General features: G+C 50.8%; 1 protein-coding gene across 1 annotated transcript; it reads right to left on the reverse strand.

Moving 5' to 3' along the window:
• Positions 1–6,834: 6,834 nt before the first annotated feature.
• LOC111141206 (msh homeobox 2) lies at positions 6,835–11,826 on the reverse strand. The gene is made up of 2 exons (XM_022493611.1): positions 11,448–11,826; positions 6,835–7,522 (listed from the first exon to the last, which is right to left on the reverse strand). The coding sequence occupies exons 1-2, from the start codon at positions 11,824–11,826 to the stop codon at positions 7,098–7,100; spliced, it is 804 nt and encodes a 267-aa protein (XP_022349319.1). The 3' UTR covers positions 6,835–7,097.
• Between the last annotated feature and the right edge of the window lie 6,408 nt (positions 11,827–18,234).

The following is an 18,234-nucleotide window of genomic DNA, read 5'->3' on the forward strand; positions in this document are numbered from 1 at the left end:
ATGGTGTCCCCTTTCTGGGCACTCTGCTGTCAGAGGTGTACAGTCCTGCTCTATGGAAATGGGAAATGGGTCTTGAATTTCAAGATTTCTAGAGAGAAAAAGGGGAGTGAGGGATGGCATTCAGGCAGAAGGCATGTCAGGGCCTCAGTTACAGGACAAACTCCCTTCAAGCTCACATGGGGGTCAGGCCCCGGTGTCCTCACCTAGGAAATGTTGACAAGAAAATGGGGCTCCTTCACAAAGTTGTAGGGAGAAATAAATAAGATTCCATAGGAAACACCTGGCTTAAGGTGCCTGCGGACACACCTTAGCTCAGGGGCCCCAGGTAAATCTCCGGCCTCTGGGAGGCACTATTGCCTCGTGCTTTCGCTCAAGGCCGGCGGAATTGCTGGGTCGGTAGGTCTGGTCCCAGTGGGGCCACTGCTTACCTTTGCCACCTCGGGCACGTTAATGAAAGAACCTACGTTCCCTCAACTCAGATGGAGATGGTGACTCCATCTCGGGACGGTGCCGGGACTCCACCGAGCTGATGCGTGTAATTCGCTGGGCACCCGTGTCCCGCACTTGGGAAGCGCTCAGTAAGAGGGGACTGTTATCTGCTTGGCTTGCTCCTCCTGCGTCGAGGTGTAAGTTTAATGATGGGGGATGGGGTGCGGGGGTGGGGAGATGCGGGCGCCTGGCCGGCTGAGGTCTCCTGGGCCAGCGGAGCCGGCCGGGCCGCTGTCAGCGCGCATTTATTGATGGCAGGTATTTGGGGAGTAATTGAGCGCGGCGGCCGGCCCGGGGCGAGAGTGGGCCTCCACGAGCAATTAAATGTGATTAGGCCGAGACCTTCGGGATCCAGCTGGGTGATTGATAACCCGGCCGCATTCCTGCCGGGCCCGCGACATCAAACGGGCGGCCGGCGGCGGGCGGGGCAGAGGGGCCGAGCGCGGGGACCCGGCCCTTCTACGCCCGGCGCTGCCCTTCTCGCCCGCGACGACCGCGGTTCCAGGGACAAAACGGGTGACGCGCCCTCCTCCCGCCCAGGGGTCTCTCCCTTGCTCGCTGGCCAGGTGCAGCAGGGGAGGGAAGGGCGCGGAAGGGACTTGGTGGCGAGGAGGCCCCTGCGCGAGGGCCCCGCGCGCTCAGAGACGCCAGGCCAGACCCGCCCCGGCCGGACTCCGGGAATCCGGCACGAAATCGGTGGAACCGGGGGGCTAGAAAGAAAGGCAACAGAGAAGCAGAAGGGGAGAAATAGGTGAGAGTGGGAATGAGAATAAATCGAAAAAGTAAAGATATTGAGAAAAGCAATGGGGGAGCAAAGCGGCAGGAAAAGAAGAGGGAGGAAGGGAGGGTAAAAGAGAAAGTTGAGAATGAGAGTGCTAGAAGGAATTGTATAGACGGTGAGAAAGTAGAGAACAAGAAAAAAACTGAAGATGTAAAGTGGAACAAACATGAAAAAGAATGAAGGATAGGGACAGGGAAATAAAGGAGACAGCCCAAAAGGACAAGAAAGAGGAGATAAAGGGGGAGGGAAGAAACTAAAGATGAGGTGGGGAAGGGGAGAAAAACAATGGGGAAACAGAGGAGGAAAGAAGTGAGAAGAAGGGAAGGGGAGGCCGCGCTGGCCTGTGTCCCTCCCCAGCTTTACCCGCTGGGTCCCAGCCCTGCCTCCATCTCAGCCAGTTCTGTGCCCAGAGCCAAGCCCTGGCATTTGCCCCCATCAGCCTAACTCCCGCCCAATCCAAGCCCCAGGCCAGCTCCTTCTCCCTCCAGGCTGAATGAGGGGGTCCCCACCCCAAGCCCAGAGTGATTGGTGGGCTCCCTGCACCCCAAGCCTGGGCCCCACAAGCCATAAATCACAAGTGGAGGTTCTGGGGTTCCGGCCTGTTGTCTCAGGATCCCTGGAGTCTCCTGGGCCAGGGAGCAGTTTCTGTCTGTGCTGACTCCACAGACAGGATCAAAACAGCATGAAAGAAATCAGAGCGAGAACGTCGTCGGCAGGAGCTGGACTTCTAAAACCCCCTTCCGCCCCCATAGGCTTCAATATTAAAAAACCCCCTAGGAGCCTCAGACACTGTATTAATTAGTGCAACCACCCATGAAAAGTTGGGTTTGGAGCGGCATTCTTTGCCCTGTGTGAAAAACCAAGTCTAATAAACAATTGTTAAGTTGGCCTGTTGCCGCTGGTAAATTACATAGCATTAAAAAAATAATGCTTTTCATATTAGGCACTAATTAAAGGTTGGGACAGCTTTAAAACAAGAGAGGGAGGGGGGAAATCAAAGAAAATATAAAAATGTTCTTTCAAGAGTTATGGGAGGTTAATAAAGTATGTCTGTTAGAGTGAGCCTACTTTGCCCCTAGCTACAGCCATGCTGGAGCCACCACAATTGGGTCTCAATAAGATAATGATATTCCTTTCTCTGCTATTAAAAGCCTCCCAGTGCAAACTTAAAATGATTTATTTAATTTAGGAAATTATGAGGTGTAACTTCAAAGCTCGAGCCGTTAGTAATGGAAAATACCAGGTTGTTTAAAATTATAATAATAATTGTTTGGAGGACTCAGGACATCAAAGTGTTTTCATCAACAAATGCAGAGGGGTCCGGAGGAGGTTGGAAAGAGTCAGGGGAGGTGGATGGAGTTTGGATTTGATTATTACGAGAACCTTATCAAGGCAGGACTCAGGATTCCCGAAGCCTGGTCCTCTGTTCCGCTTTGAAGCGGGCTATTTTGAAAGTAATTTTAACTGCTTTTTATTTGGTTTCTAGCAAGGAGGAGGGGAGGAGGGGGCAGCTGGGAGGTTGGGGTTGGGAGAGGGGTAGAGGGGTCCAGGAGTTGACAGCAGACTTTTCTTCACCGCTCTCTGACCAATTTCATTAAAGAGGCCTACAGCATCACCAATCTGGAAATGTTTTGTTTTGTTTTGTTTTGTTTTTCTTACACTGAAGGAGGACACAGGCGCGATCAACTTCACCAACTGGGCCCTGTGCTTTCGGGGAGGGTGTGTGTGTGTGTGTGTGTGTGTGTGTGTGTGTGTGTGACGTGGGTTCTTTTATAAACGAGGTTTATGTTTATTCCAAACGCAGCAGCGGAGAGGGAGTGGGGGTGGGGGAATGGCTCTCCAACCCGTGGCAAATGAGCGGCTTTTATAGGGAAGAATGGCCGTGGGAGTTTTCATTCGGTCAGACAAGGTTCTGCTCAAAGGCAAGGATCCTCTTTTCAGTCAGGTCAGGCAGACGTTTTGCCAGTGCCTGCTCTCAGCCAGCCGGTCCTTCGCTGCCTACCTCCCGCAGGCCCTGCCCAGGCGCTGTCTCCGCAGGGCTGCCGTGGGGGAGCAGGGTGAGCCTGAGACCCAGGTCCCCAGTGATGGAGAAGCAGGCACTCAGTGGCAAGGCTCCCCCCTCCACTTCGTCCAAGTGAGGTGGGGAAGGGGATGCAGAGAGATGCTGCAGAGATGGGCTCTCAGGGTTTGGGAATCTGGGGAGCTCTAGAGACCCCTACATCACGTCTAAGACAGCTCCCCCAGGGCTTGCCAGCCCTCATGCCCCCCACCAGGCTCCCGCTTAGGCCTGAATTTTGCTGCTGCCCCTTACTGGCTCTGTGACCCTCCTGAGCAACCCCTCTGAGACTCAGTTTCCGGGACTATAAGATGGCATCAATGACATGTCCCCCAGGGGTATGCAAGGATTAAATGAGACGTTCGAGAAAATGCCTACTTCAAATCAAAGAAATGTGATTTCTTCTCCTTTCTTCCCCTCTTTCCCTAAAGCAGTGCTGTCTTTCTAGAAAAGTTTGGTGGAAAGCCTTGAACTTATGGGAGGACGCGCAGATGGGTGTGCCAGGCTACTGGCCACCTGGGCGAGGATGTCCAAGGTCAGCAGCCTACTGGCATCTTGGGCTTTCATTCTGCAGGCATGACTGCGCGGTTCCTGGGTGAGTCTGGTCTTCCCGCCGCCCCAGGTTGTTTGGTTCGGTCTCTGGAACTTCTGTAACGCCCGGCACACCAAGCCCGACTAAGGTGGGGACTCTGGCAATGGCCAACTCAAAAGCCGGACAGAAGTCTTGGAGGGAGCACCAGAGCCAGGCCCGCCGCAGCGGGGCCTGGGGACCTGTGGCTATGGTCTAAGTCCCGGCAATCTGGCCTCATTCTCACTTGGGTCACCCCATCCACCTAGTAGTGCCCAGGGTGTGCATGCTTGAGCCTGAGGCACTTTTTTTTTCTTTCTTTCTTTCTCTCTCTCTCTCTCTCTCTCTCCAGGCTTCATTTTTCCTTTGGGATTTGAGGCGATTGGGGTAATGCCAGTCGTCCAGACAGTTTCCAATCCACCCCACTGGCCACGCAGGTCACAGCCCCTATTCTCCTAGTTGCACCCTGGTTTGCGAAGCCCTCCTCACGGGGCAAGCTGTCTTACCCGGAGCAGGAGTCTCCCGATCCCCCATCCTGGCTGAGATCGCCCGAGGCTGTGGGGTCGAGCGGCGCCGGGAAGGAAGCTCGGTGGACGGGCTAATTAGGGACCCAACTTGGTGGCTGATGACGAAACCAGGAAGGGCTTTGGCCTTTAGAAAACGCATCCCATAAATGAGAATGGCTGGATTCCGGACTGGAATTAGGAGTTCGGGGCTAGGGAGGCCCAGCGGGATCGCAAAGGCGAAAACTGGGGAGGTTTGGGACACTCCTGGGGCTCAGCTCGCGAGTGCATTGGTGGTGGAGCAGCAAAAAATGGCCCCCAGCTTCGGAGCAAGTCCCTGGGCTTGGATCTCGCTCGCGCTGGAGCTGGGAGATCTGAGACTCCTTGCCTGACGCCTGGGAGCTTCCACCCGACCGGGAAATGGAGTTTCTGGCACCCACCTCCAAAGTGGGTGTCAGTGCAGTGAGAACGTGAGACGAAAGTGCCAGTCCTCGGTAAATGTCTGGTGCCAATCTCCCCACCGCTCAGCCTCCGCAGCAAGTTCTCCTCCATTCCCTTCTGCCCGCATTCCCAGGGTCACCGGGGCTTCTCATTGGAAAACAGACTTCCCAAAGGTATCATCATCAGTAGCCATTTAGGATTTATTTGTGCAATAAAAAGTGGAATTTAAGATCCATCTCAGCCTCCCCCACCCATTGCCGATTTTTTTTTTCTAATGGTTATGCCTCAAAACCCAAGTCTGACCCTGTTCTGTACCCAGTGGAAAGGAAAGCTGCAAAGCAAACGGGACTTGAATGAACCACCTTCCCCCTTCAAACCGAAAAGAGCATTTGTTCGGGGTCCATCTCCTTGGAAGGAGTTAGGAATGGTTAACGGAATGCGATTTGACACACTCCTGAAAGGGCAGCAGGCATCCACCCCCACCCCCACCCCCACCCCAGGGAATGCATTTAGTTACAATCTCCATTTGCAAAGAGCTATAGGTCCCTTTCCCCCAGTTTTAAATCTGTTGCTGTTTTGGTTAACCGGGAGATTTCAAGTTCAAGATTTTCCTTTGATCATCTATAAACCTGCCGGATCCCTCGGCCCCTCCATTTCTTCTAAGCTCATCTTTCACCAGAGTTTGAAAAAGGAATAGCAATTCCACTTCTTTTCCATGAGTAACACAAACTGCCAGAGGAAATGTTTCAAAGTATTTCGTTGGCTATTTTCAATCCACTCCCCAGGCTGAATCTGGGCACAAATCTTAATTGATTCACACTAATATCATAATAAAAACCACTGGCCCCCTCCTCCAGTCTTGGTGGCTTTTTTTTTTTTTTTTTTAGCTGAACCCAGCTACGAACAGAGAGCCCCCTTTAAAATAACTGTCTTTGGACAAACTTTACTGCAATAAAACAAATGTTTAATTTAATTCAGAATAAGAGATAAGAAATAACTCTTCAATAAAATATATAAAATTATACAAGGCACCCTTTCAAAGGGATAAAAGTATACTGGGTGGTGGGGGCTGGGGGGAGATGGAAAGAAAGATGAAATACCAGGGAGCTAAATGGGCTGTTTGACAACACCATTTTTAGCAAGTCAAAACACGGCTTTACCCTCTGCCCCCAACATGTTAAAAAGTATATAAATTTTTCTAATAAGTTTAGCACATACAATAGGTACACACACAGAGAAAGCATGATTTTTTTTTCTTTCTGGATCTATTCATTGTTTAAGAATATTTAGCATATAGGTAATGGTTACAATGTATTTATTTTTTTAAGCAGAAAATTAACTACACTCCCCGCCCCCCCATCACCTTTGCAGTGTGTGAGGACTGACTTGTACCTAGTATTTCACAGAAACCATCAATTCCCCAGGCTTGCTTTAAACTTTTCACTCTCCAATTATCTGAAATGGAGTTAAGCAACAGCCTTGAGAGGAATTAGGAAGTACTTCCAGGTCCCACCTTACCCCCAAGGCATTCTCAGGATTCTTCTCATCACCCCTTTTATTGATCTTACCAAAAAAAAAAAAAAAAAAAAGTTAAAACTTTAACAATCTGTAACAATGTGGACAGAAGGAAAAATATAGGGCCACATAGGGTAATACCTAATGAGTTTTTTAATGCATGTAAAAATTCAAAAAACACGATGTGTCCTGGTCATTTTGAAGAATCTCTCCATCTCTACTTCCTATGTACCCTGTCTAATTCTAACCTTTGTTTTCCATAAGCAAAAGGCAATCATCCCATCAAAATCACCAAATGTCAGCAATTTTTGCAAATCATTGGTCTCTCCTATAAGAAAAAAACAACTGGACTTAAGGCAGTCTCTTTTAGGAAGGTGATAGGTAGAAAAAAGTATACATATGTGCATATAAATTTTGCCTTTCAAAATAATCTGCATTTTTATGGCTGCTGTATAAAAATGTCATTATATTTTATTATATATATATTTATATATAAAAACCACCAGAGCCAATCTTTGTGGAAGGAGAAGGGGGCATGTAGAAGATCACACCAAGAAAATGGGGCTTGGTGCCTCCAGCCTAAACAACAAATTCGAACTAAGGCTGTGGCCATAGTTCTTAGGCCGCTTAGGGTGGCGCATGCATGCAGGTTTGCAGAGCAGGCCTACGGGCTTGGTACTGCCATTTGAAGGGGGGGCCCACTTAAACAAACATCCATCATGGAGTCTATGGAGCTGGTGTTCCTTAGGATAGATGGTACATGCCATATCCGACTGGAGTCGCATAGAGTCCGACGGGCGGGATGGGGAGCACGGGTCTATGGAAAGGGTAGGAGGCTCCGTATATGGATGCTGCTTGCAGGGGTGAGTTGATGGGGAAAGGGAGGCTGAAGCCAGAGGGCAGCATAGGTTTTGCAGCCATTTTCAGCTTTTCTAGTTCGGCCTCCTGCAGTCTTTTCGCCTTGGCCCTTCGGTTCTGGAACCAGATTTTGACCTGGGTCTCTGTGAGGTTCAGAGAGCTGGAGAACTCTGCCCGCTCTGCAATGGAGAGGTACTGTTTCTGGCGGAACTTGCGCTCCAGAGCGAGGAGCTGGGACGTGGTAAAGGGCGTCCGAGGCTTCCGGTTGGTCTTGTGCTTGCGCAGGGTGCAGGTGGTGGGGCTCATGTGTCCTGGAGAACAGAGAGGGAAGGAATTAGCAAAAGAAGTGGCTTTCTCCCAGGTGTGCTGGCAAGGGCCTCCCTCTTCAGCTTTCAAAAAGGGACTTTCAGTCAAATCCATAGGGGAGGTGGGGTCGGGGGTGGGACGGGAGGAGCATATTTAAATGGCTAAATGGCTTTATTTAAGAAATTGAGTCTTTTTACAAAATGTTTGGGAGTTTCGCAGTGTATGGAACTTTCCATATGGGAAACAACAGCATTACGGATAATGGAACTAGAACAGCTATGAACCGACTTCAAGGGCACTGGGAGTATTCTCTGAGAAATAAAACCCCATTTAAGTTCTCTGGTCTTTCAAATGGGGAACTGGCAATCCTCCCTTCTCTAAGATGCTGAGATAAGCCCGTAAGAAGACAAGTAAAAAAGGGTCCTATTAAACTGGGTCAGTCCCCTCTGCGCATCAGGAAAAGTTGGAGTGCGCCAGCATATTTATGAAGGACAATCGTGCAGATAAAGGTCTGTGGTACATTAATAGCATCTCCTGATCGGGAGCAGCCCCATGCAATAAACAACTGCACAGCTGTCATCCCATCCAGTCTACAGATTCTAAAACCTGAACATCATTTTACAGATCTGGATGTGGGAGAAGTTTCTTGGCCGGGTGCTTCTGTAATATAAAGTTTACTAAGAAGGAGGACAAAATCAGCTTGCTCAGAAATGTAAATGTCAGGGGAAATCAAGCTGCCTTGGAGCTGAGAGCATGTGATGACATTTTAGTCATCGCTAACCATTCTCTGGTTTAGAGCAAATGTGTAAATGATTAGTTTGTCACCAGAATTTAGAAAGAGGGAATAACAAGCAAAATAGAGGTATGCCAACCGCTTGCAGACCCCATATTTGAAATGGATTCGGTGAGAGGAAGTCATAGGACTGGGCATCCTTCTGATTCCACAACATCAACTAACTCAGGGGCTTCTTTTCCTCAAAGGGAGGCAGGGGCAGGAATGCAGAGCTGTGGGATAGAAGGCTCAACAATTAATTTTTTACATTTGGCTTTTATGAGCTACACTAATTTTCCAAAAGCAGCCACAATAGTAACTCCGCAGTACTCGTGGGGAGAATGTCGCATTTCTTGTTTAGTTACTTCGACGGCCCAAGAAAGAGTTTACACTTCATACTTGAGGGTGACACAGTAAGTCCCACCCAGTCTCCATTTCCAACAAGAAAAGAGATTCCTCCTAGTGTGACATTATTAACCATCACTGTAGTGACTAAAAAGTTAAGAGGTAGTACCTTCTAGGAGACGATCAAAAACAGAAACCTGAGAGAGGGATGGGGTGCACAGAAGTCTAGACTTTTGCATATGCTAATCCCTAAATAAGCCAGAGAGCTTGGGAACCTACTTCTTGATTTACACATAAAGTAACAACCCTGTCTGTTGACGACTCCCGGAGACCTGCTTCCACCCTTCACTAACGAGACCTAGCGTGCTGTTTCAAGGCACAGACCAAGCTCCTAGTGTCTACACTGGATCCTCCTGCTCGATGTTTGCAGGAACTCTGTGCCCTGAACGGTCATCCCGGCTGCTCCTAGAGGGTGCATGTGAACTAGGAAACCCAGGCTACAGAGATTACCCAAAATATCAAAGCCATAAAGCTAAGAGGCTTCATCTCAACACTCCTCACCGTCCCCCCACCCCCGCAACCATTTTAAATCAGTCAAAGAATGGATGCGATTATACAAAGCAAAACAGCTTCCTCCAAATAACAAACCCGGCCAGACAAGTGGCTCCCTCCTGCCCCAGGCTCTGGTGCTAGGTGCTCCTTGGACCCACCATTCTAACCACAGGGCTTCTGCTGCCCTTTCTAGGCCCAAAGAGCTAATGAACCACTTTTTGTTTTAAAACTAAATCCCTTCTCCAGAATCTTGGATTTTTATCATGGGAAGGTCAAACCCAGGGCCCCCCAAGCACCTCCCCAAGTTCATCCTCACTGTGGGGGGAGGAGAGTGGTTTACAGAGCAAGAGGGGAATTGCCATCCCACAACCCGAAAGCCTAGGGAAGTGGGGATTTCTGACCTCTGGACACTGCTCCCTGAAAGACCCGAATCCTTGATGTGCTGATGGGCACATCATGGACAAATACTGACCCAGGCCTAGAAACACATGTGCACTCAGTATTTGTCCAACAAATTAAGTTCCTTAAAGTTTCTGAGCCTCTATTTCACCATCAATAAAATGGGTAATACTGTGCTGTGTGGTTCAGAGTACTATATTTTAGAATACCCAGAGCCCTGTCTACCATCAGACAGGTGATCATTAAATATTGCCAAGGTGTTTTTGTTTTTGTTCTGGGGGTGGGGGGGGAATGTTCATCAAGCCCAAACTCAGTGTGTGCTGATTCCTCTGAACTCTTCTGAAACGTCCTAGTCTGTTACCAGGAGGCCAGCTGCTGCCACAGGAGATCAGATAAGATAATATGGTGAAAAGTGCTATAAAGCACTGTGCAAACTTGAGTTTAAATTCTTTGAGTCCTTAATCTCCACACCCTTTGAATCTTTTCGAGTTTCTAACAGGGTGGAGAGCTATGCCTGAGGGGACAGCGATTGCCCCTGGGGTATATGGCCTTGTTTTGTTCACCAAATACTATGCAGCTCAGTCTTGAGGGCTGACCCAAGAAAATGAAGGAAGGTGTGTGGGTCTCCCAGCTTTGGTAAAAGTCCCTGGGCAGACTCTTCTTTCACACGTTTTCTATAGGTGCAGTGGGGGTAGAGAAATCTTAAAGGCCAGGAGATAGAAACAGAAATAAAAGGGGCCATAGGTAATAATTTCTCCAAATTGCACACCCAGGCCCCAAAATAAGTGCTAAAGCTGGAAGAGAATCAATTCTCCTAGGCCTGCATGCCATCCTGCTTCATTGGCAGGAAGCGGGGTGCTGGTGTGGGGACCTCTGCTTGGTTTCTCTGGGGATAGGGATCAAAGATGGTCAGGACAGCCTAGAGAGGAGCAGAGCTTGGACACCAGGGCCCCTTGCCCAATTCAGCCATTATGGTGACCTGGGTCAAGCAAGTTCAGTCCTCTTCAAGTCCAGGTGTCTGCATAAGGAATAACCACTTCTCCTGTGCTTCTGCCTACACTTGAGGGTTCCAGTGATATTAGGATCTGGTGAACTAAGGAGCATCATTTTGTAAACTCTCAAGCGCTGTTGGAATGCTGTTAATTATTACTATGAGCTGAGGGAGCCGGCGCTCTCTTCTGACCCTCTGACGAAGCCCGCTCTGGGCGAAGATGCTGGCTGCCAGGACGACAGGGAGACAGTTCCTCCTGGCCTCAGTCTCTGCCCCCATCCCTTCATGGGTTTCCCCCGGAAACCCGCGGGACCCAGGGAAGATGATGATTTCTACCCAATACCGGGGGTTAGAATTCAGTTAGTCTTATCTGTAAGAGGGCCCATCTCGCTGGGCTGTGAACTCTGAAAGGAGGTAAGGCACCTCCGACTCTGCATGGCGTATATTCGAGTGCTCATTAAAAGTGGATCCCTCTTCACTCTCCAGACAGAAACCCGCAGGACGGCAAGACAAAAATAAGCAAAGTGGGTGGAGCGCGGGGCTGAGGGCTAGAGAAGCCGGTAACCGAGCGACCCGGCAAACCCAGCTGGGCTTCGCCCTTCGGAGACCGGCGAGTCCTCCACTGTGTCGGACACTTTGCACGGCTAGGGGATCCCGAACAGGCGCTGCGCGGACCTGACCCAGAGGGTGTCTTGGCTCCCGCCGGCTCGCGCAACGCTGGGGACATCAAGCCACGAATCGCCGGCTTGCTCTCCCGGGAGCAGAGTGCAGAGGGGTGTCCGTACCCCCCGGCCTGGAATACCGGCCCCCTAGCTCTCTCCAGAAATCCGCGGACCCGCTTGCCCCTTGTCCGGCCCGGACGCTCACTCACTTGGCGGCGGCGAGTATCTGCCGGGTTCCTGCATCCACGCGGCTCCGTCTTCTGAGTTTTCCGACTTGACCGAAGCGGTCTCAAAGGGCTTGACCAGCGGCCCGGGGCTGTGAGCTTCCCGGGCGCCGTGTCCGGGCAGCAGCAGTGGCCGCAGGGTGGCCCCGGCGGAGGCGCTTTCGGCTGGCAGTGGGGACGCCTCCTTGGGCGGCTTCTTGTCCGACATGAGCGCCTCCACGCTGAAGGGCAGGCTGGAGACCTTGACGCGGTGCTCCTCGGCGGCCCCCTCGGCTCCTCCGGGCCCCGGGCCCGGCCCAGCCACCATTGCCGGGCCCTCCTCATCAGACGAAAACAGGTCATTGCCTTTGGACGGAGAAGCCATGACTTCTCTGCCCTACGTAGCTCCCCGCGCACGACTCCGCTGGCAACCCGGCAGCAGCGACTCAAACTTTTTGGGGGGGAGCCGGGAGGGGCGCGCCGGGAGCCGTGCCTTTCCTCCAAGGGGAAGTGGGAGACTCGGCTCAGCCAATCGGCGCCGGCTCTGGCGCTGACGCCACAGACGCTCGTCTCTGATTGGCTCTCCTGGAAGAGGCTGGGGCCTTTTTTTTTTTTTTTTCCTGTTTGAAATAAATTAGGAGTTAATTACAGGAGCAGTCAGCAGAGTTGTTATTAGGCGATCCCTCAAGGGTTATAATCACGCCAAAACTGAAAAGTCCATGGCGTAATTAAGGCCGATTATTTAAAGAGGAAGTTCGCCGAGTCCCATTTCTTCTCTCTTTTGACCCCTTTTTAAAAAGGCACCTCGCGCCCATCCCACTTCCCCCAACCCCCATCGCCAGAACACGTTTAAAATCTGCAACTGACGTTGCATAAAACATTTGTGAAGCTTCTACTATACGTGGAAACTGGGCTGACTTTACAACTTAGGAGTCAGCACTGAAAACGCGGGCCAGCATCCCTGCTAAAAGCAGTAACACATTCATGAAGCTTATAAGAGTATTTGTTCGGCCGCTGGCAAAAGTTCCACAAGGAAAGCTATTACCCCTAGAAGAAGAAGGGACGGAGAGTGCCCAAGAGGTGGTCAGGAGGGGCTGGTCTTTCAGAGTTCCGACTGGAAGATTTAAAGCAGTGGCCCCCATCCCTAACACTCGAAACAAAACCAGCGTACTCTTAGAAAAACCAATCCGCGTGTTTTCTTTCCCTTAAATCTCCTCTCTGGGCGACACCCGGATCCGACCTTTTTCTCAGGACTACGTGTATTGTGTGTTCCTGCGTTTGTTTGAGCCTATGTTTGTCAGGTGTTTGGGTGCCAGTGTTTGCCTTCAAGGGGGAGGAGGAAGGAAAAGGCGCCGGTAATACCTAGTGCTTCCCTTTCTCTTACAAATCTCAGAAATACCGGGTTCTGAGTTTGCACACCCAAGGCCTGTGTACACTTTTGAGAAGCACATTTTTATTCATTGCACCTGGTTTAAAAAGAAAAAAAAAAAAAAAAGGCATAGATATCCCCACCCCGCCCCAAATTATACCCTGGGTAATTACATCTCAAAGCCTTAGTGATGACTGTACCAGCCCAGGGACAGGGGAGAGGGAGCTACGGGTGCGCAGAGGCCTTGGATCTCTCCGCAGGCCGCCAGGCCAAGACCAAAGTGCTTCAAATGACCCTGTCCAGGCTGCATCTGCTCTCCTGTATATCTCAACGATTAACCCTGAACGATGAGATAAATAGAAGTCTCCGAGTTCGGCCTCGCACACAGCAGATGCTTACTAAACAGTTCCCAGAGCCTTGGAAGGAAGGGACATTGTTTTTAATTACTGAAATGATAAAGGCTTGGAGGCTACCTCCCAGTTCAAGAGTCTTAGAAACTTGACCCCCGGACTGATCACCATGATGCACTCTTTCCTTCACCCTAAACTCCTGCGTGGAGTGAAACTCTGCGGGTTGAGGATACCCTGAATAGGCATGATCTGAATCTTAGGGGGTAAAAACGGTCTGCACTGCCCAATTAATTCAGTTTGATTAGAAATGGTTCTGAAAAAGTTAAAAAATGAAGAAGTTCTAAACACAGTCTTCTAAAACCTCTGGGTCTCTCTCCCACCAAGCACATACCCCACCCCCAACCCCCAACAACTTGGAAGCTCAGAGAAAGTTAAAAAAAAAAAAAATTAAACTATCTGGAGATGCATGCATTTTCCCCTTGAGTCATACTTGATGATAGTTGGCTTGATATGCATCTCAAATACAGTACAGGTAAATCCAGATTAAGCCCTGTGCCTTCTGAGGTACCCAGCATGGTGCAGGCTATATATTTTGGAAGCAAACCTAAAATTCGTTTAGCCTTAAGCTGCCAAAGTGTACAAAAGGGTTCAGCTTTCAGTTGGGCTGTACCCAGCTGCTGTTTTATAATTGTTCCTGAAAACTCACTGTTAATATTTGCTAGTTTAGGGGCACACAGGCTCATTCCTGGGAAATTTTTAAAAATACATACTACTAGAGCTTTTTTTGTTTTGTTTTAATGAACTGTTCTGGGACAGGAAAAGCCAGGTTCCCCCTCACTACTTTCAGGTCCCGACGTCCAGATAGAGAAAGAAAATTCAGAAGCTAGAAGGAGAAAAATAGTAGAGACAAAACAAACAAAGTGGTGTTCAAAACAGGGGTGCCAAGCTCTGGCTATAAAATGAGCAGGAGAGATGCCCAGAGGGCAATCAGCCTGCCCACCTTTTCCTCTACCTTCTCCATTCCCAGCTCCCTGCTCTGGTGGGAAAATTCAGGAAAGGGTCTCAGTTCTGCTGGAAAAAAGGTCGACCCTCAACAGAACCCTAGCCCTTTATGGAAAGCCTCATCTGTGCATTTGCTTTTGCGCTGGCTGTGTTTTCTGGACATTTTATTCACCTCTTCCTGGCCGCGGGACCTTAGTCGCGTTACTTTGCCTCTCTCAAACTGCTTTTTTATTTCTAAAATGAGAGATAATAATCCTTACCTGGCATGGCTCTTGTAGTAATTAAATTCAATAGGCTACGGAAAGTAACTAGGTGTAGAGGATCAATTAAAAAAAATACTATATATCAAAAGCAGGAGCAGTGTATTACAAGCTTTCTCTCTGCTGGATATCCAAAATGAGACTCTTCGCCAGCCTTCACGGAGTTCACGATAGGTTCTTCCTAAAATCTCCGGGGCTGAGAATTTTGCGCAGCCTTAAAAGTGCGCGGTGGAGGTGTCGTCCCTTGGCTGAGGACTGACTTTGGCGCTTAGGGGAAGACTTACTAAGGTTTGCTCCCAGTGACGTTGACGTAGCTGCAGTGCTTGTAGGAAGAACAGTGGGGTTTCAGATGGAACCCCAGCGCGAAACGTCATCTCTGAAAGATACATTATAGTACCTGTCCCCCCAGGATCTCATTTGTTTCTTCCAACACACTGCTCCGGGCGGATATTATTTTCCCCATTTTACAGGGAAAAGCCTAAGGCTAGGAAGCACTGAGTATGCTACCCAAAGTGACGCAGGTTGGAAGTGGAGGACCCGGGATCCCCACGCGCAGCACGTGGCCGCACCTCACAGACCCTCATCCTTACGCAGTTATGCGTTCCCGCGGGGATTTCGCTTGTTCCAGGGCCCTGCACCGAGCAGCCGCGCACGCGCACCGCAGGTCCCAATGCAAAAACACTACTTGCAGACTCTGGAGGGCCGGGCACGGACCCTAGCGTTTGCAAGCCCCAGGACCGATCGCTGGATCCCCGCGGCAGGGCGGGGGCGGGGGAGGGGTGGAGGAGGGGGGCTGTAGACAGGCCAGGGCTGCGGGCAGGCGCCAGGCGCGGGGAGATGAAAGGCGGGCTCCAGGGGAAGGGGCTGCGCCGGGTGACCGGCTCCAGCCGCGCCGGGCGCCCCGCCCCCGCCCCGCCCCGCCCCCGCTGCCCGGGGCAGAGGCGGCTGCCCGCGCCGGAGCCGCGTTAATTGCTCTCGGCCCCGGCACTCAGCCTGCACGGAGCCGGGACAACCTCGCTCCAGGAGGAATGACAATTCGCCCTAATGGGACAACCTCGCTCCCAGAGGAGTGACAATTCCTCCTAATGGGCCTCTCGTTAGCTGCCTATTCTTCCGAACCCGGTATCAGAAGCAGACAGACAAGCGGGCGCCAATGTCCGCCTGGAATTCCACAGTGCGTCTCCCCCGTCGCCCCCACTCTCCCAGGCAATTGCTGTGTGACCTCGGGAAAAGGCTGATCCTCTCTGAGCTCGTGTCTTACCTGTGCCGTGGGAAGTGTGTTTCCAGGCATTTAAGAGATCACTTTCAGTTACAGAGCGGGAAGAGGGGTAACTTGCATTCAGGGTTGCTGCTTGAAGTTGTTGGTGAGGGAGAGGGAGGTACAAATCCCATGCTTTAAAAGTTCTGGATGCTGAAACCGGTTTTCCTGGGCCCCCGCCCGCTGAGATCCCGACCTGGGCTCCAGCCGGGGCTGGAGAAAAGGGTCCTTTGCCAAAGTGCTCTGCAGATTGCGCAAGGCTGCCTGAAGCCCAAACTTTCATTGGCTTCCCATTTTACAGATGAAGAAGTCGAAGCGCAGACAGAAGGAGGCTGGCCTGAGATCTGCTGTGGGAGGAGGAGCCTAATTCGACCCGGGACCCTGGAAGAAGCCCACAATGAGGATGCCTCTGGCCGGTGGCCGGGTTGCGGGGGAGAGGGCGAGAAAAAATCGCAGTAGCCACCTAAGGTGCCACTTGTCGGCCCCACAAACCTGGAGAGGGATGGGCCAGGCCATGGAGACTTCCAGCGGTTTTTCCGCGCCTCAGGTGTGAGCGTTGTTCCATTCCTTCTCTAGCTCTAGATTCAAATCCACGCCCTACTTCTTGCCATTTGCCATCCAGCTGGGCCTCGGTAACCTCTTTCAGAAGAGGCATCCTAGCGGGCAGCTCACAGGGTTGCTGCTGGTGAGGACTAGGTGAGAAGCCTTAGCAGAAAAACAAGTAGCACGGAGTGTGGCTGCAGCAGGCACCACACTCACAAGGGTCTGTAGTAATTCTGCCTCGAATCCTGGAGATGCCCTGGCTTTAAACAGTGTTGAACCCTGTATTTCTTGTGCAACTTGGGATAAATCCCTTCATCTCCTTGGTTTTCTCATCTGTACTATGGAAATGCCTAGCATTCAGTGAGTGTTGGATATTATCATTTCTTAAGTCATTAGCCATATTTTTGCCTCCTGTTCAATAGATTGAATAGATCCAATGACCCAGTCCGGGAGGATAAGAGGCCATGAATCTGCAACTTTTTCCAGCTTTGTCCCTGCACCCCCATCCCAACTGGTAAAATGGGAATAGCTACCCAACTCTTCAGAAGGAAGCAGATTGGCAACTCTGGAGTGAGGGGTAGGAATTGAGGGAAGAAGAAACCCTTTAAACCTCTGAGTCACTTCTGTTTCCCAGTCCTGTGGTACTGGGTACTGGTGCTTGCTGGCACCTTCCCAACCCATGCTCCAACCAGAGGAAGATTCCCAGGAGCCAGGCCCAGGCTCTGATGGTTCTGCACGAAAGAGATGGTTTCAGGAAGCTGGGTACCTGCCATTCTATGGAACCAGTCTAGCCATCCAGGATGGTACCCAGGGGATCCTGTCCTGCCATTCACAAACCTCCACCCACCCACCCCTTCTCAGTTGGCCCATCTGTAAAGCCAGAAAAACCACCCATCCTGGGCTGGGCTGAGGTGAGGTTTGAACCAAGGTTTACTAACTGTCAGCTCTATCTTATTCCTCAAGCAACCCTAAAATGTAGGGGCCCTGATGGTTCCCTAAGGAGGGGAAAATTGAAACTTAAGGCTGGATAAGACTTTCTCATAACCAGTAAATACCAGGGTTTTGCTGATTTTTAAAATTTATGTATTTTGCCTGAGGCAGAAGTTGCTCTAAAGGTGGGACGGGAGGCATCTGGAATTGCTCATGGCCATGAAGTATCTCCTATTTCCACCTCCTTCCACCTTCTTCCACCTTGACAGATGGCACCGCTGAGTTTGGGATGGGCTAAATAACTAGCAAGGGGACACAGAGAAAGGGCACCCTGGATTGTGGGTCCCTGAATCCTTGGGTAAGAATCTCTGATCTTTCCTATTTGGTGGCTTCCAGAATCCTTTCAGCTTCAAACCTCAGTCAGCTGGGCATGGGAGGGGGTGGAGGAAGGTAGGGGAAAAGGAAATGTGGGGAGTTGTTTAATGGACATAATTATATTTTTTAATTAAGGAAGACGGAATCTCTTTCGGCTACCCCACCCCTAGTCGCCTGGTGGGAAATAAGCAAGATTTGCTTTACCTGCAGGTTGAAGACAACAGTAGCAATCATTCCGAATTTTGTTAGTCATTTGGCGGAGGGGGCGGGCACTGGAGCTGGGCCCGGGGCTTGTGTCAGTCTGGGGAGGGGGCTGCAAGTTGCCACAGGCAGGCAGACCTTTGAGGGGTAACAGAAACTGCGCTGTTTCAACAACTCCAGGAGCTGGAGGCAGGGCAAAGCGCTTTCAAGTCCAAGATTTGGCTCGCTCCTTAGGATCGCACTGGGCGCAGAGATTCCCGCTCTGCCGGAGTCCCTCTTGGCCTTTGCCCCCTGTAGTTCGTCATCCCGTTTCATAGAAGGCGGAACTGCAGCTCAGAGAGGCACATCCACTTGCCCAGTGTAAAAAATAAATAAATAAATAAATAGTCGTACTGGAAATTGCATGGGGCCCCAGAACCGAGCGCTGCGCCTTCGGAACCCTTGGAAGCAGACATCCCGCCTCCTGGATCTGGATCCAGGAAGGTCTGGTTTCAGAGTCCCCGCG

Source organism: Enhydra lutris, unplaced genomic scaffold, assembly GCF_002288905.1.
Source record: "Enhydra lutris kenyoni isolate GAN:26980312 unplaced genomic scaffold, ASM228890v2 scaffoldscaffold5, whole genome shotgun sequence".
Taxonomy (NCBI): Eukaryota; Metazoa; Chordata; class Mammalia; order Carnivora; family Mustelidae; genus Enhydra; species Enhydra lutris.

Coding starts and splice junctions, on each gene's coding strand:
- LOC111141206 (XM_022493611.1), bottom strand. CDS start 11,826: ATGGCTTCTCCGTCCAAAGGCAATGACCTGTTTTCGTCTGATGAGGAG. Junction 7,523..11,447: donor CAGATACTCGCCGCCGCCAA/GTGAGTGAGCGT, acceptor TCTGTTCTCCAG/GACACATGAGCCCCACCACC.